Here is a 22,889-nt window from a genome sequence, read left to right on the forward strand (position 1 = left end):
CTGGGTTACAAAAACCCGCGCGTACACTCGAAGGGCTGGGTTTATAGGGAGAGGGTGTGTGGTTAACACGGAGCAGAACCGAGACGTCACTGTAGGCGGTGCCAGAGGATGATCTTGTGCCGAGTGGGTGTGTTTATCTAGGAGTATGGGAGCGGCTCTCTGTAAAGGGCGTGGTTATTTGAGTGAGAGGGCGGTGTCTGATGATGAGCAGCTTTGTGGGTGATGGAGTGCAGCGTTTCTGGGAGCACAGGTAGGAAGAGATATATTTTGGACCCCTCCTTCTGTGTATGGTATAGCATAGCTTTATAAACACAAATGCCACCTTTTCAACCCGTTTGCCGGGTATGAGGGTATCACAGGGCTCTACAGCCCTAAAAGACCAAATAATGTGTATAACAACCACAGGAAATTGCTTTATAAATGAAACCGTCCTGCTCTGTAACATGAAAACCATAACCCATAAAAATGAATGTAAGGCCCCCCACCCTAACCACAGCCCTTAATTCAAAACTAATCCCAGTGTTAAGAATTGCAAGGTTGTTTTAGATCAGCATGTGAGGAGGGGGGGGCACCTACGTTGGAATTTTGGGGGTCTAGAGCCTGTCATATTGGCAGTACCCCTCCATGACGGCCCATCCTTGTGGTCATAATTACCGACACAACCTGCCGGCACACCGGCCCCTCTAGTCGGCAATTTCTCCTAGAAACGTAATCAGTCTTAGATTCAGGAGCCATATGCCTATCCCGTGCATGTTTAATACCCTCACTGTATTAGCCTCTACCGCTTCTGCCAGGAGGCTGCTCCTTACATTTACCGCCCTTCTAAGTAAGTGACTCTCTGGTTCTATAAGCAGCAGAAGGCATCTCCACCTGATAAGGTCGTAGAGTCGGTGACGTCCTGGTAATCAGACTCAACGTATAACCTGTTTGGTTTAAGAACGTATTTAATGCGTGTAAAACAGAGAATTGATACAAATCTCTTTGTGCTTCTCATTGATATACATTCCGTACAATAGAACTTATATCGAGTGCATAGTTATCTAGAATCCATAGTATGTCTGTTATAAAGCTGCCCTACTTAACCCTTCGAAGGGTGCTCAGTGCATTCCTGACCCCTCTATATGTTGTAAACCTTGGATTAGAGGAGGCAGCCTGCTTGTTTAGCTCTGTAATCTGTTATATAAATAAATAAGAATTACAAACCTGGTAAATCTCGAATTGATGAGCTGTCTCGATTTCTGTTGTCATGGTTATATATGACTTATACATGCATGGTGGGGGCTTTAAAGTCCATGCATGTGCATTGATAGTCGGGTTGTGCATGCACACAGCTAACCATGCAGTAGAGTGTGACATCTAGCCAAAGCCCTACTCTCTAGACAGTTGGGAGGTATGTTATAACACATGTTATAGGCGTTCATGTCAGTAGAGTACCGGTTGTACCATTGGCTGGCTGAGGTTTGGAAGCCTTGGTGAGCCACGAGCTGGAAGACAATTGTGAGATAAGTTATAGGGGTAGGACAGATTTCCCCGGCCTTCCATGCTTGTTGAATAATTATAACCCTTCCATAGAGATCCATCAGCCAGTAACATGAGCTGTGGTCTTCTCCTCTGACCTCCCATGGTCGCTCGTGTGTGCTTTAGGCACACGCAAACATACATGGTACGGGGTAAAACTCTGATGTGATTTGGCTAACAATGCATCAATGCACTTAACGTGTAGGTAGTCAGTTGTGTTTGGGATGTCCACCTTGACTCCTTATAACAAAAGTTGGGTCGCTAGGCTTCAAGGAGACTACATTGTATCCAGCTAGGCGGTAAAAGAAAGACCAAAATAACAAAACAAGAAGGTTCAGGTTATTACCATGAACTAATGTATCCATACCATATATCCCCAGCCGTACTGTGACCAGAATTATGGGACAAATGTTGAGTTGAGCTTTCTGGATCACACAGGATAGTTCAATTTCAAGTCAAGCCCATCATTGTGAAATGTTGAGTCATTTGATGCTATAGACTAAGATGTCAGGAGGTCAAGATTTTCAATGGATAACTTTCCAGTGCTTTCGTATCTAGAAAGAAGCCATCCTAGAAGACACGTCTCATGAATTTATGGAGAATCACCTTCTACGTAACTGTTATTGGTCCTCCCACATGGAGTTTGGGATGTCCTTGTAGGGATCCATGATGAGTTTTGCACAACGGACAATCATCATGCCCAGAAAGACGCAGAGAAGTAAGAATAATGCGATCGCGAATCCTTTATCCACATCCACCACAGGCAGCAAAGTAGGATCATCCATACAGAGGTGGGTTCTCCTCTCTTCATCTGCATCAATGAGCTGAGATCTGTAACAAACGGAGACGTGTTTGGAGTGCTTTGTATATAAAGGCTATAGGATAAAACGAAGCCCCTTTAGATCATACCACAATGAATGGGACTGGTGGCTACTGCTATTGTGGATAATGACCACCTGCAACCGGAGGTTGTCCTGAAAGTGAAGGACGGTCTATGGCGGAAAAGGTCATGGACAGGGTTAGGCTAGCCAGTTAGTTATTGGCCCACTATCACAGAGGCCCCCAGTTTAGTTTTGTCCCCAACTGATAATATCCACCTTCTATTATAAGGAAAAAAATATGATAGTACCAAGTTCCGGAATGACTGTATTACCCAAAATAAAGAGAAATGTTACGTTCTGGTGTCTAGCATGCAGTTTTTTGAAGGAGTAGCTGCAGGCTATGTGAGATGATGTCATCAATTAGACCAGACAGGTCGATGCAAGGTGATACTTTTATTGGCTAACAGTTTAGAATTTAAGCTTTCATGACTATTTATTCTGTAATTCAAACCATCGAAAAGTACTCTTTACTTAAAAGACTTGGTATTAACCCTTTTACAAAGTTCTCCTATACGAAAGAGCCCTTTGGCATTGGGGACTCTTACACAAGACTACTCTGTCCTTCAGTCACTGGATCCCAATGTGTGGTCTGCAGACAAGCCATGGTCCTGAAGACCTCCACGACAAGAGTCCAATTGGAATAATTCTTCACCATAATGTTTTAAATATAATCAAGCTACTCTTGTGTGACGATTCCATTTGCCAGATGATTAAAGTAGGGTGGTGGAGCAAGAGAAGTGGTTCTCCAAGACCAAGGGCTTCCTAAAGTCAACACTTTAAAACCATTACGTATTTTTTTTTTAGGTTCTTTTATAACTAAGATCCTGATCTATGCAGGTTTTATCAATGCCTTCTTCATCCTGTCCATTGTGAACGTTCCACTGATGAGCAGCTGTTCGGGACTGTCGAGTAAATGTCCCGAGCGCAAACCCTGGCCAGCGCTTCTCAAAAGGGACAACGTAACGCTTGCAAACAGCGGACGCGCGTTTATTTGAGGTTGTGCCATCGCACGTTCAAAAAGCTGGACTATGTGTCCAAGGATGCTTTGGAATGTACGCGCTCTATTTGGACGAGTCAACAAGCCATTTCACCATATCCAAGGCATGTCGGTTACGTAGCAACTACATTCCATTAGCCGAGATAAGCATAGTTTAACAAAAATTCCCTCCGCAAAGACTCCTTGCCTATCCTTCTCTCTTAGGGGTGTGTGTGTGTGTAAGGGAAGTGTGTGTATAAGCATGGATGTGTGTGTAAACATGGATGTGTGTGTGAAAGGGCAGTGTGTGTAAGCATGGATGTGTGTGTGTGTGTGTGTGTGTGTGTGTCTGTATAAGACGCTAGCGAAAACCTAATTCATTTCCGCAGTCAGGGTATAAAGCTCCAAAATTCAACCATGTGTAAGAAAGAAAAAAAAAAAGCTATTATAGGTCAGATTAACATTATTTTTAGATTAAATATCCTATTTAATGAGACATTTAGATATTACTAAATACCGCACTAATGAAACCCTAATTAAATATTACACGTAACGAGATAATGTTTCAGCAATCCAAGGGTGGCAATATGATCTGCGGCTGGCGGGATTAAATAACTTTAACGTAACAAATTAAAAAACGCTATTTTTTTTTTTTTAAATGAGGTCATCTATGAAATGACTGCCTGGGAACGGCGGCGTAATTTATGGTTGTCCCAGTGTGGTGCTCGGGTGCAGATTCGTCGTACGTGTCTGTGTGTTGGAATTAAATGTGTGTTTGAATGGGGAAGGGGGGGGTGGATACTGCAGCTTTTGCCGTGCGGGTTTATAGCGCGAGGATGATAGCGTGGCATAGTGCCACTTCATTAATAAGACGTGTAGGGCTAGAAATTACCTGCTGATCCCGTCATTTGTGTTCAGTGTCGGTAGTTGTAATATTCTCGTGGTGCCGTCACGTTCCGTCGGCTGCAGTCTCAGCACTGGCAGTTGCGTTAGCCGGACCTTGTCATGAATTGTTTAGGAAGAAATGCTCCAGGGTACGGTTTCAGAGTCAGCCTCAAGAGTCCCCCTCCTTTCTTTAAGACACCAATGGGTTGTTCTTCATCAGGAGGCAAGGATGGAGACCTTCTTAATAAATTGTGTCTGTCCCGGGGGAGGCGAGGAGGATAAACGCAAAGCCACGATATAACCTGCATCAGGATGAGCTACGGAAGAGGGAGAGAAGAGAGAGAGAGGGGTTGGGAGAGAGACAGTTCAATACGTAAAAGGATTTAACAAATGACAGGAGGAAAAGGAGATCGTAATCTAAAACTAGAGGGTCAGAGGATTGGAGGTAAAGTAAAGAAGCTTTATTACTGAGAGGGTGGTTGATAAGTGGAACAGCATTCCAGCAGAAGTGGTAGAGGTTAATACAGTGAGGGTATTAAAAATGCATGGCAGAGGCATACGGCTCCTGAATCGAGAAATGGCCAGTGTTTATGTGTGCTGGTGTAAGAGTGTGTGCGTGAAGGAGAGCGTGCGTATGCGTGTGTTCAGGACATGGCCGAAGTTGTTCTTGCAGCCACCGATAGATAATAGATAATGTTATATCATAAACAAAACTGTATAAAATTTTATGGAAGAAAAAAGGGAAATACGATGGATTTTACACAACAGCATCTGTTTTGTTCAATGGTCCTGTCTGGGTAGAGCCAGACCACAATATGCCAACAGGTTCTCCCGTCTGTGCCTGGATGACGCAATCCTAAAAGGAATACATCACCCACCAGTGAGGACGCAGACACGTTACACACGATTCGAGGCGAGGATTCAACCGATTACGCAATCAGCTGACCATATTTACAAACAATTGGCAAAAAAAATACATTCCGGTCTTTCGTAACAAAAACGTCAAAAGGAAAAATAAATAAATAATCTCAATAATAAAGCCGTCATGATGCATTTTATTGTGAAAATAGTGACTTTTAAGCATCCTTGAGACAAAAACTTCCAGCAACAAAATTATTTAAAGCGCCATTAAATAATTTTGACTTTGCTCATGAAGACAAGGTCGTATTTTATTCAGACCTCTCACTCGCTTTCATTCACTCTCTCCCGCTCTCTCATTCACTCTCTCACGCTCTCTTGTAATATGCTTGCTCCCTACCTTCTCCGTGTCCCTGTCTCCCTTTCCTGCAGCTCCGCTTCTTCTCTCACCTCTTCTTGTTTTCCGTCTTCGCCCGCTTCTCCCCGTGTCTTCTTTTTTCGCCCAATAGGGTTAACGGAGAGGCTGTCTGTGGCTCCACCCTTTTGCGGAAGTGCTCCGGGAGGCCAGAATAATGCAGAAACGCTTCTCTTTCTCCGCGGGTCTGTTTCCAATATTCTGGCCTCCCGGAGCACTTCCGCGAAAGGGTGGAGCCACAGACAGCCTCTCCGTTAAGCCTATTGGGGGACAGCCTCCCCCCTCTTCCTCCAATCAGAAGGTTTGACCCCTGGTAGGAGTGTTGGCCGAGCCAGTGCGTGAGAATATAACACGCGGGGGGGGCGTGTGGGGGATTCACCACAGAAATGTAAATAGGCCTCTCAGCTATAAAGTTTGCTTTCTAAATATAATTTATGATATTTTTATGCACAGGATTAAGATTTTTTTTATATAACACAAATATATATATATATATATATAATTACTATATATATACAGAGCGTATATACTATAGGAGACGAAGGCCTCACCTTCCAAGGGCAATCTATGACCATAACTAATGACCCAAAACGTTCCCATCAATAACCAATGAAAACACACATACATCAGCCAATTGCAAGCTTTCTCTCTCTTGGCCAATCAAAAGGCATATTTCCTTTACCCTCTCGAATGCCTTAGTTCGACCAATCAGAGCGTTCTTACGCAACTGCTGAGTGCGTCACGAAGCAGCCTAGCATGCTGGCTTCCGGTTGAAGCCACTGGGCGGTCGCTTTTCGCCTACGGTCGAACGTCATTGGCTTGCATGGAAGTCTGTTACTCCGGGTGTTCCCGCCCTCACCGGCCGTGTAGGTTGAGAGTCGTGGCTCGTATTCCTGTTTTAGTGCTAAATAATAACAAAAAAAATACCGTAACCAAAGGAGCGCGCACTGGAGCTACCGCCGCCCGCTGGTGACCGGAAAGAGTTTTACGGGTACATAACACATGGCAGCGGCAGCTCACCCGGGTAAGGAGGGCGAAGCTCGGGGAGGGCCTCTTACCGGGAAGGAAGTTTGCGTTTATAACTGGGCCTGCTCCTATCTATCTATCTATCTATCTATCTATCTATCTATCTATCTATCTATCTATCTATCTATCTATATCTATCGCAAGAGGCTGTCCCGGTATTATATATAATATGTTTATTTATGTATAAATATTTAAGTAATAAATACGAGATTTGTTTTATTTATAAAATATAAATATATAGCTTTTATTTATTTATATAATAAATAATATTTTGTAGAACTTTAGTGTTAAGTTGGCTACACTTTCTAAATCACAGAATTTCTCTGCACTAAGTGACTTTATTTTGCACGTATCGTCCGGGACACGTAGTAACTTTTTTTATTTTCAGAGTTCTATAAAGTCAAAGCGGTGATTTATAACGCCGTAAAAACCCAAATAAAAAAATAAACGCTTTCTTAAGTCCCCACCGGGCCCGCGGTGTGTATGACACACGGGATTTTTACCGTGATGCAATATGTTAGCTTTCCGGTTATTAATTGGCCGTTCCGTCGGGATTTTTAATATTATTTAACTATTTAATGTAGTTCACGTATTTTATTCCTCTATCGGTTTTCTTCTTTTTGGATATTATAGGATGCGCTTGAAGGCAAAATAAATCTACCCTTCATTTAGTTCCATATAAATGACTTAAAAAAAATAAATGAATTAAAAATTACAGAACCATATTTTTTATTTTTCTAGGTTTTAATTTGCTTTATTTTTTGAAATCTGTTCATCACTACTAGAGACCCTCATTTTTTTTGGCTCTTCTGCCCCAGTAAGTAAACGTTAAATCTAGTAGACCATGTCCTTTTATTTAACCCTTGGTGACGCGACACGTTTTTAGCCAACGGGTAGCTGAAAATCTGTTTAAAACCAAACAACTTTATAAAATCCCACAAAGTAACAGAACTCGAGACGGGCGATTAAGGCTCGTAAGGACATATTTTCCAGAAAAAGCAGAAGTAACGTAAACTTTATATTTTTGTCGTAACATTTGGCGTTCCTCTCCGCCGATTTTCTTTTTTGCACAAAACAAAGTTTAACGCTTTAGAGATCGGGTGTTTGTTTATTTTACTCTTAATCAAGAACATCCATTTTTGGTGTGTTTGGCGATCCGGAATACATTAGAGCAGTAAAGTTCGGGAAACAATGAGCAAAAAGCCTTCTGAAGTGCGTTACAGCACCCAGGAGGCCACTTAAGCTGCTTTTTATTTAGAACCGTCCTCTTCTGGTGCTTCACTTACCCGAGTGAAATGAAAGCAAGATGTGGCGTGTATTGTCTTTAGGATATTTTGGGCTTAGGAAGAAGAAAAATACTCACGTCTGCCCAGTATGATGTAAGAGGTACCTGGGTGGCAGTAGCACCCGCGGGCAGTATTGCCCCTGCTTGCTCATGGAACCTAAAGGCTTGCAAGGATAATAGTATTCCCCAGCAACCCGCGTGCCTGTTGTTTGCCCCATTAATAAGGGCCGAACTGCCCCAAGAATAGCCCCAAGGTGATTGTTTTTCCTCCAAAACTCATGGAGGTGTATCCAGTAAACTTGTCCTGTGTAGGTGAGTTGAACGTGTCGGCCCCCGTGGTCACTAATTATTTTGAGCACACGGCGTGGAAAAGGAAATGAAAGCGCGTTAAAATAAATGTCTCCGGCGTTGTTGTAGTGACGTTCTTCTAATTTTTTTTCTCCCTTCCTTGTGTTGTAGAGATGGCGTCGGACGTCCCCGCTCTTGGGGTCACCATGGGCTCCGGAAATCCTGGTTCGAGCACGCAGGCGGGGGGCTCCATGGTGCAGCGAGTCAACAAACGTCGCTCAGGGTATAAAAACTTATTTACACCTAAAATACAATACTAATTAGCTTAATATATTAATATAATTTGAATACTTTATTGTTGGTGGACAGCCGAGTGTTTTTTAATTATTTTATTATTCTAATTGGAAGTAGAAATTCTTGGGATTGATTTGCACCCGTTTCTACATATTTATTTGTTCCTCAATTTTTTGCTTCTGCCCACAGGTTGGATTTTGATGATGATGACGACGACGACTCCAGCAACAAATTTCTCAGGTAAACGACTTGAGCTAAACTTCTGGTTTTGTTCAAATTGATGTCATGTGAGTTTGTTACTTGGATCCCTGCTGGACAAATGGCATTGGCCTGGTGCAAAATTCCTAATTAATGGGGGATCTTGGCAGTTATGGCCAATCCACCACCCATGCTTATAGATAGGAAGCCTGTATGTGATAATCCTGCACATCAATGCCGGAGGTAAAGGATACCCGTCACATTTATGCTGCCTGACATGCTTCATGGAGAATCCTTCTCTGTCCAGCACTAAATAGCAGCTACAACACGACCGGGAGGGGGCTCGTGTTTAATATTTCTAACATGGCATTTGCGGTCAAATAGTTTCCTTAGGTCAAAAAGAAATGAATGGGGTTTAACCAGATTCCTGCCGGGTTGCTTAATCGGCGCCCTTGATTAGATGGGATATTGAGTATCGTACGGCGCCATGTGGATGATTAATAAGCCCGCATAAGTAACCGTTTCCGAACCTTGCCCGGTGCTTAGAAAGGTTGCTAATTGGCATGCCGACGCTTAACCCGTATAATCAATGTCCAGAGGGCAGTCGTTGATAACTAGTGTCTATCGTCCCAGGGGCCACCAAGCAACACAGTGGGAGCTTCAGATTTTGCTTGGGGCAATGCAACTATTTTAACTTAGTTAATATTTGCTTTATCAGCTTGTTTTTCTAGCTTCAAATAACAGGTTTGTTGAGGTCTGTAAAGTGCTCCAGGTGCCTGGGACAATGGCGAGTGACAATAAGCCCCCTGAGCTGTTTTGACAGAGACAAGATCATAATAGGCCTGAGAAAAGGGGCATTGAGGTCACCATGTCTAATTCGTGTGCTTTCCTTTTCACAGGTGTGACGATGACCAGCTTCCCACCGACAAGGAGAGATTTGCAAGGTAAATTCCCGGCTGTTGCCTCCGAGAGTCTCCTGCAGCTTCCCTTGCGGCTTCGGTTTGCTGCAGGGGTGAGAGTTTCGGTGCACAGACTGTTTGTTCGTTTTTTCCATTTAAAAGGGGTGCAAAAAAGAATTCAATATGCATTCTGTAACTGTAAGAAATAAGAGGTTAATTAAAGATAATTGCAGGAGGCTCCAGCTCCAGAGTACCTTTAATCTTGTACCTTAACATTGTCTGCTGCTTCAGCCTTGGACAGCTCACATTAGCTGGGGGGGCTACCCAGAATCCTGCGTTTATATCGGGACGGCATCACCAATGCTGGGTCCCTTAACCCTTCCTGAGTAGAATGGTGGGACGCCATTAACTACGTTTAGCACAATGTTAGTCTGAGTCTCGTCTCTGTTACCCCCCCAGTGACTCCCTTTGGACAACACCAAGCCGCCGGCTAGCAAACACACCGCTAGCCGGCGGCTTGGTGCCCGTCATCTGGCAGATGCCTACAATAGTCCACGTCCCAGTGCGATGTCATCTCCCTACTCAGTACTGAATATACTAAATACTGGCGTTTTGGAATTACGGAGTGTTTACATTGTTTGCTATTATGTATTTAATTATATAAAATGCAGAATGATTGTAACAGTGTATGAGATATATATATACAGTGTAACAATTATTCTGCATTTTTGTGCATGCGTTCTATCTTAGCAGCGAGTGATCCCTAGATTAGTTCTACCGATTAGTTTGTCGGTTTTATTACTTTATTATTTATTGGAGAAATGATCTTTGTCATTGCCAGCCGACCTCCTGTTGTAGTGTGTGTTTGGTATACGTTGCCTTTGCTTCATGTGCACATATAAATGTGTTGCATACAATGGCAAGGCCGTATAAATGGAGACTTCTGTCCATTGTAAACATATCAGACAGCGGAGCTGCTCCCTAAACTTTGGCTTTATTCACTAAACAGAGAGTTATCAAGAGAATTTGGTTTCAACCCCTTCACTATACATTATAGAGGGCCAGTACTAGCAAGTGCAGGCCCTTTATAATGTTTCGCGAAGTCGAGCCCTCCTGTCAGCTCTCCGTTTAGTTAATAGACCCCTCTGTGGTTCCCCTATCAGACCCTATTGGTTGCGTGTTATTGTTTGAAAGCTCTGTGGGCCAATAGAAAGCCGAGCTTTGCGGGGAGTCTGAGATTTTTAAATCTGACATTTTCGTTAATGCTGTAAACCCTGTTATGTGGTTGCCGTTTACCTTTAATTAGTAACCTTCTATCTGATATGGGAGGCTGCAGCTGCCGGACCAGAGAGTCTCAAGGGCCCAATGTTTTTTAATTAAATGTATTATCCGTCCGCATGCCCAGAGGCTGCTGGTGGGGATTTCTGCGCTGGAAATCAATTTGTTGGCCTCCTGGTTTCTATTCCTCTTCAAAACACCTTTTTTCTCTGAATTTTTAACCGTACCCAGGTCTGTTCTTGGATGCAGGGTCACCGGCTTTACCTTTGGAACTTGACGAGCCATTGTCTTTACCGTATAACTAAATGTTGTCTTCTAACTTGGCTCACATGACCGTGGTTGGTGCTTCATGGTCTTTTTCAGCCGTAGTGTATGTTGCCGAGTGTAATACGCTGCCCATCAGATGTGGATGCTGAATAGGACCCCGACCACCCGGACTGAGAAGATCTCTCATAGTGCTTTTAAATGAAGTCACCTAAGCGGCGGTCATCATTTTTGGGCTACGTCGGGGCCGTAGGGATCGCATTGTAGAATAACAAAATGTATAGATCAAAGAATCAATAAATGGAGGATGTTAGCTGTATTCGTCTTCGTTCCCCTCCGGCTTAGTGACCCAGTTTCCAGATCACACAGAATCATGATATATAATATATATGTAACATTATAATATATTTGTTACATTTCCTCTGATTTTGATGGTCCTTTTGAGGATAGCGTCACGTGTCCTCTTAGCTTAGCCGCTTGGTTTTGTTTCCAGGTCGGACGATGAGCAGAGCTCAGCGGATAAGGAAAGACTTGCAAGGTAGGAGGAGGAACGTGGTTCATGCGTCTTGTCCCCCTGGCTTTTAACCTTAACCTGTCCTGCCCCTGCCCGGTACTTACTGTATGGCATGTTCTTCAGTAATACGAATACCGCAGGCTGCATTACTGAACCTGGACTTCCACTAAAACCACTATGGATTCCTTCTCGGACTTCTTCTACATTTCTTCTTTATCATTTACGTGGACAAAGCGCCGGCCGGGCCCTACTTTCTTAGGTCCTAGTTTGTTTACTGACCGTGTTCCTGCCGGGGTGGGATATGTGGGAGGACACGGGAGCTTGTACATGAAAGCATGAAGAAGGATCCACCGCGTCATATAAAAAGGTGTTGTGTGACTTAAAATAAATTACATTTTGTAATTATATTGTCGTATGGTAAACCATAGAATGGCTCAGTCCCAATCACCAAAGGGACCTTCTAATTAATGAAAACTTATGGAAGAAAGGACTTGATAAGCATTGCTGTAATGAATCCGCTCTTTGTAGATTGTGCCACGGAATATTACTTCACTACTTATGTTTATTGGAACCGAATAAAATAATAAATATACTAACTTGGTGCTTGGCTACAGTATTGTAACACTCAAAAATAAACGATTTTTCTCCACCAGGATATATAAATTGACAGATACGGCATTAAAATATAATTCTATAGTCTCGGTGTCAAATATACATAAATTTGAACCACTAACAAACCACCAACCAATAGATGTTTACTAACCAGCAGGGGTAGAAACTATGGAAACTAGGGCCCCCCCCAAGCAAGATAGGGTGGGCTAAAGCTGACAACTTATTGGACAGAGCTTAAGTTTAAATAAAATATGTAATAATAATCAAAATCTGCAAAAAACATTTACACAAAAAATACCATATATATATATATATATATATGTATATGTGTGTGTGTGTGTCTGTATGTGTGTATATATATATATATATGTGTATATATATATATATATATATATATATATATATATATATATATATATATATATATATATATATATATATATATATATATATATATATATATATATATATATATATATATATATATATATATATATATATATATATATATATATATATATAATACCCTACCCATAAACTTTTTACCAGGCTAGTGCAGGGGAACGCGTTTCGATGTTCAGCTGGATAAGGCCCGTCATTAGGTCATCACTAGTGGATTTGTTTAGCGGGACGTTAGGTTTGTGTAACAGATGGAAGGCCCGTTAATTCACAGGGTGGTCAGAGCCCGTTATCCTAGACCAGCAGCCGCCATAGGTAGAGCTGGAGATAGAGAATGGTTTTGCTGACCAACACACAAGGGTCTGAGAACGTGTCTAGTTATGATCACTAACTTTGATGGGGAACGCTGGGGTTTGACAATTTAGTTAGTTTTGTTTTATCCTATTCACTTGTATTTGCTTCATTAAGTCCCACCGCGGCTACCAGTAAGTCTCTAATCTGAAACCACAGAGGACGTTCTTACAATAACCTTTCCTGTAAAGAAAGAGACAGATCGGGGAAATATGTGGTTCCTCCACACTTTTACTAGATCTGTCGATCGTATTATACCCCCTGGTAGGGAATTCGCTATTCGTTCCATGTTTTAGACTTTTTTTTGCAAGGTAATCCCGTATTGTGCTTTTGCGGCGGTTGCTAAGAGCTGTTGAGGGTAATGTACCAACGTTTGAAAAGTTGTCTTATCGCCATGATAACCAATGGAATGGTTCAGTCACCTGCACCGTTTGGTCGCCATGGTTATAAGACTAATTTTCAAAGTTTGCCCCAGATGCCAATGTGTGTCTTTCCCATGGAACAAAGCTCCTGAGGACACTTGGCAGAGTAGACTCATAGTCCATCCTGGGAACGTGTCACTGGTACGTGTGTCGCCCGGTTGTAAAGGGGACTGGTTTTTTTTCTCTGGGGGAAGGTAAATTAGTGAATTGTTTAAAGAGATGTTCCCTGCAGGTGCTGACAGTCTTCAAATGCCTAACATTCAAAGAATTCTAGATAAGGTCGGGCTTTCTTGAAAAAGTCTATTAAAGGGCCAAATTTTGTCTCCGCCGTGTCAGGACGGTTATGACACTTGCTCTGTTCTAACCTGATTTTATCCTCACCATGTCGTGCATGTTGGCATGGACGCACAGCCTGTTTATAACACCGATGGTCTGGTACCGCTAACAAATCTTTGTTTCCTCTTAAAATGCTCGGCGGCCATTCCCACCGATTAGATTCAGACCCTCGAGTTTACCTTTTCTATCTCGTGTTGCAGGGAGAACCACAGTGAGATTGAGCGCAGACGGAGGAATAAGATGACAGCGTACATCACAGAGCTGTCGGACATGGTGCCCACCTGTAGCGCCCTTGCACGCAAACCAGACAAACTCACCATACTGCGCATGGCAGTGTCTCACATGAAGTCTCTCCGCGGCACAGGGAACACTCCTACCGACGGCACCTACAAGCCCTCCTTCCTCACAGATCAGGTACGTGTGCGCTTCGGGTAAAATATCGGATGTGTAGGAGTAAAAGCTTGTTAAAATGTACACTGTCCGTGCTATGAATCTACTGATGTTATGTGGTCAGGTCTGTTAAACAAGGAGCGCTTAAGTCTTCCACCAGCGAAACCTTTCAAGGGTCATTGAAAAAGAGGACAAGTGTCTTTGCATGAAATGTGTGTGTTAAGTAATGTTTAAGTAATGTTTCTTGTATCAGGGACCAGGGGTCTGTAGCAACGACCCCCTTGCCATCTATGCCAGTGCCCTTCTCAGTTCGTCTGGGCAATTTGTGTTTCCATAAGCTTTGCTGGAAACATTAACTGTGGTGCCACCGACTGGTGTTCCAGATCGCTTTTAGGACATTGTTTTTATCCTGCACAGGTCAAACAGAAAATTACTGACCAGTGAATGAATATTCACAGGCAGAAACCAATGAATGAGCACTCACGCGCAAAAAGCAATGAATGAGTATTCACGCGCAGAAAGCAATGAATGAGCCCTCACGCGCACAAAGCAATGAATGAGTATTCACGTGCAGAAAGCAATGAATGAGTATTCACGCGCAGAAAGCAATGAATGAGTATTCACACGCAGAAAGCAATGAATGAGTATTCACGCGCAGAAAGCAATGAATGAGTATTCACGCGCAGAAAGCAATGAATGAGTATTCACGCGCAGAAAGCAATGAATGAGTATTCACGCTTAGAAAGCAATGAATGAGTATTCACGCTCGGAAACCAATGAATGAGTATTCACGCTCAGAAACCAGTGAATGAGTATTGACGCGCAGAAACCAATGCATGAGGATAGTGCTGCCAATGGGAGAAATGCCTACTTCATCTTATTTTAGAGGTGGCCAGTTGTAGTAGCGCACTCCTTCTCCCGGTTATTTAATGGGGTCTGTACAGGCAGCCCAGCATAACCTTTGTTTTATACGGTACTTGATGCCGATCCTGGAAGTGTTGCTTCTTTTAATTTTTTTTTTAAGACAACAATTGCTTCTTCCAACAACTTTTAGATCCGTAGCTGCATTTGGAAGCTGCCAGAACGGGGTCCTCTTTAACCATCAGTGTTGCCTAAGTTAACAAATTCTTTATTTAATATTTTTATCTGGCTTGGCAACATTTTTACTATCCTACTAGTTTTCTGAATAACAGACTGTTTGTAATGTCTCTGTATATTTCCTGGATATACTTTTTATTTAGCAGGAATATATTTTAGCAGATCTCTTGTAATCTGACCAGTGGCTTCTAGGTGATTTCCAACCCTTCGAGGCCTTGAATCTACCATCAGGAAGCAATTAAAACCTTGGCTTTGCACAGCTTGCCTTTGTGGGTGGTTTAGTCAAGCATTTTATTTTCAAGTATTTATACAAAAAATAAACAGTCGTTATGTTAAGGCGTTAATCAGCGGGTGTCATGGGACCTTGAAAGCCATATTCTGAGAACCAAACGCTCCGTGTAGGCCCCTTAACTCCCTCCATGCCATACTCGAATTCCTGATGGTGAAAAAAAGACTGCATATAATTTAAAAAATATATATTATTTTGTCAGTATTTATCAAAGTGATGAGAATTGCGAATCATAGTACCATCTTATTACTATGCAAGTCTGTGGATATACAGCTTGCCAGAGCAGCATGTATAATATATATATTTTGTTATATACGTCACTTGAGCGGAGCGGTGATACATTCTCATACGTGGCTTTGCGCAGGAGCTGAAACACCTGATTTTAGAGGCAGCAGACGGATTCCTGTTCGTGGTGTCCTGTGAAACGGGCAGGATAGTTTACGTGTCGGACTCCGTAACCCCCGTCCTTAACCAGCCTCAGTCGGAGTGGTTCGGGAGCACCTTATACGACCAGCTGCACCCCGATGACGTGGACAAACTCCGAGAGCAGCTTTCCACCGCAGAAAATGCGATGACCGGTGAGTTCACGCTCAGCCTTTCCCCATTACCCAGCAATGTCTGTTCATTTAATCCACCCCCCCCCCACCACCTTCACCTCCGCCATGCCACCGACATATGTTCTCATCATACCCTGCAGGCAGGATACTGGATCTGAAAACTGGTACAGTGAAGAAAGAGGGCCAGCAGTCATCAATGAGAATGTGCATGGGATCCCGCAGATCCTTCATTTGTAGAATGAGGTGATGCGCGTTTATTTTCTTCGTTGTTGGTTTAATTCTTCAATTCAAATAATCATGGGGCTTTTAATAACCGATAAATACCAACTAAAGGGGTGTATAGTGACTATGCTATGTATCACAATTACACAAACGTTGTGTTTATCTATGTGTGTGTATTTTTTACAGATGTGGAAATGCTCCTGTTGACCCGTCTGCAATGAACCGGCTCAGCTTTATGAGGAACAGGTGCAGGTAACACTATACATTCCCTTTTACCCGCGTGGCGCTCGGACGGCTTGATGCCAGGGCAGCTGTGTACCATATGGGGCATTTCCCTGACACTGCACGCTTATGTAATGAGGTTTTCGTGTTGGGTATTGTAGGAACGGCCTGGGTCCATCGAAAGACGGAGAGCCCCAGTTTGTGGTAGTGCATTGTACTGGATACATCAAAGCCTGGCCGCCCGCAGGTAAACAACCGAGTACAGGAGGGAAGCTTATTTCAAAGGAGGAGCACATGTTAGAACAAAAGTCATAGTCTACAACTAGAGTCATAGAGGTAGCTCCGTGGATCTTCTCACACTGCCTTTTCCCCCGTCATGGCTAAAGCTTGTATTTTCTCTGCCATTGATTAGGTGTCACTTTACCAGAAGACGATCCAGATGCTGGACAGAGCAGCAAGTATTGCCTGGTAGCCATCGGCAGGTTGCAGGTGAGTGGTTTTGTCTTTTTTAGTGTAATTACTTATTTTTTAGAACCCACATAAAAATTAAGGAAGGTTTAAAAGAAGCCGTTTCTTTCGCCGTCACCATATCCACTCGGTGCTCGCTTATTCTCTTTTGACGTCTTAATTTAGGTGACCAGTGCTCCCAACTGCACGGACATGAATAGCATCTGCCAGCCCATCGAGTTCATCTCCCGACACAGTGTGGACGGCATGTTCACCTTCGTGGATCACAGGTGTGCGGCCACGGTTGGCTATCAGCCTCAGGTGAGGAGCCGATGAGTATTAACATTTCCAGTGCCTGTTCTGATGAAGGTTCCAGATCGAGAACTCCAGATCGAGAACTATTTTTTGTTTTGTAACCACTTTTGTGCTGCGCAATGAATACTTGTTGAGTATCCCTTATCTGAAATGCTTGGGACCAGAAGTATTTTGGATAAGGGATAATATGACCACAGGAGAGGCCAGGCACTTCTTTCCTGTCCTCCCTCAGTTGGGAAGTATCCCTTATCTGAAAGGGAAAACAATGGATTTTGGATAATTTCAGATAATGGACATTACTAGTAAGAGTTTCGCTTCCAAATAAACTGTTTTTCCCTCTTGTACAGGAACTCTTAGGGAAGGATATTGTTGAGTTTGCTCACCCAGAAGACCAGCAGCTTTTAAGGGACAGCTTCCAGCAGGTAACTTGAGAATACAACGTGCAACCTTTCCATGGAAAAGTAGTCTCCGGTTTATCCATCCATGGCTCTAGTTATGATAAAAACCTGTGAATGGTGGCTGATAAACCCTTTTCTGGGGTTCTTTTTATTTTTAATTCCCTTTTCCAGGTGGTGAAGTTAAAAGGCCAAGTTCTCTCTGTTATGTTCCGATTCCGGTCCAAGAACAGAGAGTGGCTACTGATGAGAACCAGCTCTTTCACTTTCCAGAACCCGTACTCCGATGAGATAGAGTATATCATCTGCACCAACACCAACGTAAAGTATGTCTGATGCCGAAACGCGCCGTAACTAAGGTGGAACAAAGTATTAAATGCCAGCGTGTACAGAGCTGTTCCTTAAAGTTTCTATATGCCACAGTTGTATCAGTTAATGTGGAAATGACTGAATTTGCTAAACATAGTTTCCTTCTTTCTTTTAAAGAAGGCCTGTCTGAGGTTTATAGAGCTAAGATTACCCTACATCCTTTTCTATGAACCCCGGTCTTTTAAAATGGATCACAGACTGTTAATATTTTAATGACTGATCGGACTTCATGAAATGTTTATGTATTTTTTTTAGTTCCGACCTATTGCAATACCCTCGGTTATATGTTTTTCTCTTTTATTTCCTCCAGGAACTCTAACCAGGAATCCCGACCAGCCCTCAGCAGCAACATGCAGAGACCTTCTCTAGGGCACGGTGTCGCACACCCGTTGGATATGGGGGCAAGTCAGCTGGCAGCCAGGTCAGTCTCATACTCAAGTGTATGGGGGGGTGCACTCCTGAGTGCGTTCTTACAGCGGACCATCACAGATTAATTATTCCAACCCAATCATCTGCTTTTAAGTGACTCCACAACCCCTTGGCGGTACAGAATAGAGAATTGTAGGCGGAAGCAGGCAGTGGTATTTAATGGGTATTTAATAACGGGTGGACCATCCTCTCATGCCTTAGATTTCTTATCCTTGGGTTCAAGAGAACTAAACATATTTGTTCGTAACTTGCGTCATTAAGGATCACAAGCCATAGAATTCTTGGCATGTCTTTCGTTAATAATTTCAAAAGTGACTCTTAGACTGGCAAAGAGCGACGGCTTTATTTCAGTCTGGTGTCCGGCACCTGGAAATATATTTTAAAACTTGTGGGCTTTGTTTCTGCTGCTGGAAGATCCTTAGTCTGGACTTTCCCTGCTTTTACCGACTCCTGTGGCTGAGATCTGTCTTAAAAAATGAATACCGTTAGGGAAAGCTGATGTTTTCTTTGTTCATTGTATGTTTCTGTGCTCTATCACAAACAGGCAGCAGCCACCCCAAGCTCCACTGGATGTTGTCCCCAACAGAGATGCTATGGCCACGTACAACCACACTCAGGTGAGTAGACGCTCTGTGTGTAGTTATCGTGCTGTTTAGAATATACCAGTATTTTTATGTCCCAGTATAATACAAATAGTACAGAGCTGGCTCCTTGGTGTTCACTGTAAGATCAAATAATGCAACCTATGCTTTCGGCAACACGTAATCATGTAAAACACGATAGAGAGAGTAATAACAAAAAGCGTCATTCTGAAAAGCCGTCGGCTTCCTTTTCAAGGAGCCGGCTGATTAGATCTGTTGGTACATTTGCGAATTTGGTCATATTTATTTTGTTGTAAACTGTATATTTTTAAGTACCAAATGCAGTTGTTGTACTGATTTCATACACCCATGGGCCGCTTTCGCTAGAGATTAGAAAGGAATGGTTATGTTTTGGAACAGGTACCGGTGCAGTCTGTGGCAGCAGCAGTGCCAGAACACGGCAAACCTCTGGACAAGCCGGATACTCTGTACGGACAGGAGAGAGACCCCAGATTTGCTGAAATTTACAACAGCATCAATCCAGGTAAACATTTATAAACTTTCTGCTCCGTTTAATGATGGCCGTTTCTTGCCTGACAGTTTATTGGAGTGCTTTAACGAGACCACGTATTTTGAGATTTTGTTCTCATTGATGAAGTGACATCTTAAGTTGAAAGGTCACTTTTGGTGGTTCCAGTGCTGTTCGGAGCTCCAAGATGATCACTATACATTTCAAACTTTGAAGGAGGGGAATATCATATAATGTTTGTGTTGCAGACCAGAACAAAGCACTCAACACCAGCGGCATCTCGGGCAACCAGCAACTGTTTCCACCGGCCGGCACGTTCCCGCCTGCACCTCGACCGGTCGATAGCTTCAGGTCAGTGATGGGGAAAGAAAATCGGCGTGTGGTCAGGACTTATTGGGGGTACTGTGGGTCAGATGCTGAACTGGGAACTTGTATAACTGGGAACCTTTCTGGACACTTTCTTCCAGTGCATCTACCTTTTCTCCCTATTTGGCTTATTGGTGCATCTTCCATGTCCTCCTCTCTGGCCTTTGGCAAAGCACTCAGGGTTAACATTCTGCCCTCTGATACTTAACTACAATATCTCCGTTATAATTCTAGAAGCAATCTCTGGCATGAGGCCAGATGGCATGACGCATCTATAGGGAATATACTATGACATCATGGGGATATCGCAGCGATAGTGAATATTAACATTTCCGTTGCTGATGAGCTGCTGGTAGAGAGAGAGAATAAGTCGAAGTTTTGTGATACGACTTCCCTCACCCGCTGCTCTATTCTTTCTAGGAGCGGTGGCATGGTGCCTCCCGCCAACATTATCCAGCAGCCTGTGTCCGCAGGGCAGATCTTGGCTCAGATATCTCGGCACACCAGCCCGACCCAGGTCACCGGGACCAACTGGAGTTCAGGAACCCGACCTTCCTTCACAGCACAGGTACCCGCGCTTCACACGGTTCGAAATAATCATCTAGTATGGCCCTCTTTTCTGATGTAAAGGCAGCCTTTAAATGTCTGATGTGACGCAATGCTTATCTGAAAAATACAAATGGCGCAGTGGACCTTACTGTTGCCCAATTTTTTATTTTTTTCCCCCACAAGTCTGATCAGTTCCAACTTGTCAGTGTTGCCATAGCAGCAGAAACTGTTTCTCAAAGGGGAAAATAAATGGTCTGTTTGATTTTGAATGGGCACATTTTCTGTCCCCGTGTGATACTGATTCTGCCGAGGTGCGCTCTGGTTTATCTTCAGCAGGTACCGCCACAGACAGCAAAGACTCAGTCTCCACCGTTTGGAATGGGCAACTTTCAGACCACACCTGCCAACTTCAGCCCGCTGTCCTCGCAGAGCTCAACCTCCTCTCCTGCTGGAGCCGTCTACCCCAACATAGCCAGCCGCACCTCCAATTTCGGTAAATCATACTTCTTTTACATCCACCCGAAACAGTCTGTTTCCTCCATCTTTAAAACAGAAACTAATGACATAAACTCCAGACTGGATCTGTACGGTAAATCTTGTGTTCTTCTCAGCCACCGAGGTGGGACAGCCGCGAGGTCAGTTCCAAACACGGCCCGCGGACGCAGTTGGAGTGTGGCCCCAGTGGCAGGGTCCACACCATGGACAGACCACAGCAGACCCTCACGTTCAGCCACAATCCAACCAGTCTGAGGTCTTCCCGGTAAGTGAATGCGCGACTCTCCAAATCTGAACGCGCCTCCTCAAATCCATGGGCTGGTTGATTAAAAAACACCAATACTACAGATTTTAGGTTAACAAAAAAAGCACAGAATCAATCCTAAATACAAATTGCATGTTAAACATTTTGCAACCTCATTTAATGTAATTACATTTTTATGGCTACATAAAAGGATTAAAATCAAAACAGTGAAATGCATTCTCCTGTGTTTTCAACCACCTCAGGAGCTGCCTTTATAATATTAAACATCTGACATACCCAGAGCCTGCTTTCCCTTGGTTTTATATTGTAATGATGTTAAAATGTAACGTTGGTGACCTGCTTTAAGTGAAAATGGTTCATGGCTGAACCGAGCCAAGCCACCTGACACCATTGAGCAAATCATTGCTGTTGGTTACGTTTGTTCCAGGCACCTCGCTAAAGCGGTACACTTAACGTTTCTTCTTCTCCTTGCCGTGTCCCAGGATATGCTGTCCATACTGGGAGATCAGAGCGCGAGCTACAACAACGAGGAATTCTCCGAGCTCAACATGTTCCAGTCCTTCGCTGAGTAAATAAGTCGCAGCAACAAGGGATGAAACGCATGGTTTTATAAACCAGCGTCAACTTCGCTTTCCTGCCGTCGGTGGCTTTAAACTCTTCCTTCTCTGTCTGACAAACGTTCCAGAGAAGCGAGAATAACGTTTGTGATGATGACAATGAGAGATTAAGCCACGAGGACGGCCGGCCGGTTACAGGGACACCGCAGAACTGCCTTTTTTTGTAAGAACGTGAAGAGTGGCCGCGGGATGCCACCCTCCGGTCCTCACCAGCTTTAAACCCCACGTTTCACGCCTCCCATCTTCTTTTTCTACGACACGCAGCGGTCTCGATCGGGCTTTCAGAACGTTGTCCCAGGGATGGGACAATACAGCACTCATGGAGTCGTAGAATCATAGCATTTGTAGACTTTGCAGGTGATCGAGCTTGCGGTTTCTGGCACAAACGTATAAGCGAAACCGCCGGCAATCAACCTGGGGTCTGACTATCAGGGATAACATTTGCGTAAGATAATCAGTCATAGCTGATGCCTTTTTATGATGTCAGGAAGCATTTTGCTTAACTTGTCGTTGACGGGTTCACATATTTATCGGTTGATGGCTCCGAGGTATAGCACCAATTCCAGGTCCTGAACTTGAAGGATTTGTGTAGCTTGGAGTTCTTTGTGTAACCATCTTGTCTTTTTTTTTTTTTGGAGGGCGGGGGGCATACAGGCCAGATGCTTGTTGTCCAACATGCCCTGCTTTTTTTTTTTTGGAGTATTATTGGGTTTTTCCAGTTAAGGAAGATATCGTTGACCGGTGCAGGACTCTCCAGTTATAAGGATAGGTACTGGAGGGGAGACTCCAGCCGGTCTCGTCTGATTTCGTTGCTCTTCGTTAAAAGGAAGAAGCATTGTATTTTTATAAATATAGAGGCCTTTAACGGAGTGACGATGACCTCATAAAGGTCTCCGTGCTTGGGATATAACTCATCTCCATCAGTTTTACACTTTGAGGCCTATTATCCTTTCCCGCCTCTCTTTTAGGTGAAAAGAAACCGGCATTCCTCCTGGCCAAGGCTGGAGATCGCGTTGGTTGGCTGCTGTGGTAGCACTTAGACTATGCCGTAGTAC

At 43.5% G+C, this 22,889-nt stretch overlaps 2 protein-coding genes across 3 annotated transcripts; one reads left to right on the forward strand and one right to left on the reverse strand.

Moving 5' to 3' along the window:
* Positions 1-1,506: 1,506 nt before the first annotated feature.
* Positions 1,507-4,415, reverse strand: LOC128504601 (cortexin domain-containing 1 protein-like). The gene is made up of 2 exons (XM_053474718.1): positions 4,268-4,415; positions 1,507-2,349 (listed from the first exon to the last, which is right to left on the reverse strand). The coding sequence occupies exon 2, from the start codon at positions 2,301-2,303 to the stop codon at positions 2,139-2,141; it is 165 nt and encodes a 54-aa protein (XP_053330693.1). The 5' UTR covers positions 2,304-2,349; positions 4,268-4,415; the 3' UTR covers positions 1,507-2,138.
* Positions 4,416-6,271: 1,856 nt separating this feature from the next.
* Positions 6,272-22,455, forward strand: ARNT (aryl hydrocarbon receptor nuclear translocator). 2 transcript variants are annotated; one of them, XM_053474719.1, is made up of 22 exons: positions 6,272-6,557; positions 8,304-8,415; positions 8,616-8,666; positions 9,524-9,568; positions 11,559-11,603; positions 13,900-14,113; positions 15,841-16,054; positions 16,174-16,276; positions 16,442-16,507; positions 16,639-16,724; positions 16,890-16,966; positions 17,111-17,245; positions 17,587-17,661; positions 17,809-17,960; positions 18,314-18,424; positions 18,977-19,049; positions 19,434-19,557; positions 19,791-19,893; positions 20,329-20,476; positions 20,791-20,950; positions 21,069-21,217; positions 21,700-22,455. In XM_053474719.1, the coding sequence occupies exons 1-22, from the start codon at positions 6,536-6,538 to the stop codon at positions 21,787-21,789; spliced, it is 2,355 nt and encodes a 784-aa protein (XP_053330694.1). In that variant the 5' UTR covers positions 6,272-6,535; the 3' UTR covers positions 21,790-22,455. The 2 variants fall into 2 exon arrangements, with proteins under 2 accessions (XP_053330694.1, XP_053330695.1); XM_053474720.1 differs by lacking the exon at positions 11,559-11,603.
* The last annotated feature ends 434 nt before the right edge of the window (positions 22,456-22,889 follow it).

Source organism: Spea bombifrons, chromosome 9 (genome assembly GCF_027358695.1).
Source record: "Spea bombifrons isolate aSpeBom1 chromosome 9, aSpeBom1.2.pri, whole genome shotgun sequence".
Classification (NCBI taxonomy): Eukaryota; Metazoa; Chordata; class Amphibia; order Anura; family Pelobatidae; genus Spea; species Spea bombifrons.

Coding starts and splice junctions, on each gene's coding strand:
- ARNT (XM_053474719.1), top strand. CDS start 6,536: ATGGCAGCGGCAGCTCACCCGG. Junction 6,558..8,303: donor GGCAGCGGCAGCTCACCCGG/GTAAGGAGGGCG, acceptor CTTGTGTTGTAG/AGATGGCGTCGGACGTCCCC. Junction 17,961..18,313: donor TGCACCAACACCAACGTAAA/GTATGTCTGATG, acceptor TATTTCCTCCAG/GAACTCTAACCAGGAATCCC.
- LOC128504601 (XM_053474718.1), bottom strand. CDS start 2,303: ATGGATGATCCTACTTTGCTGCCTGTGGTGGATGTGGATAAAGGATTC.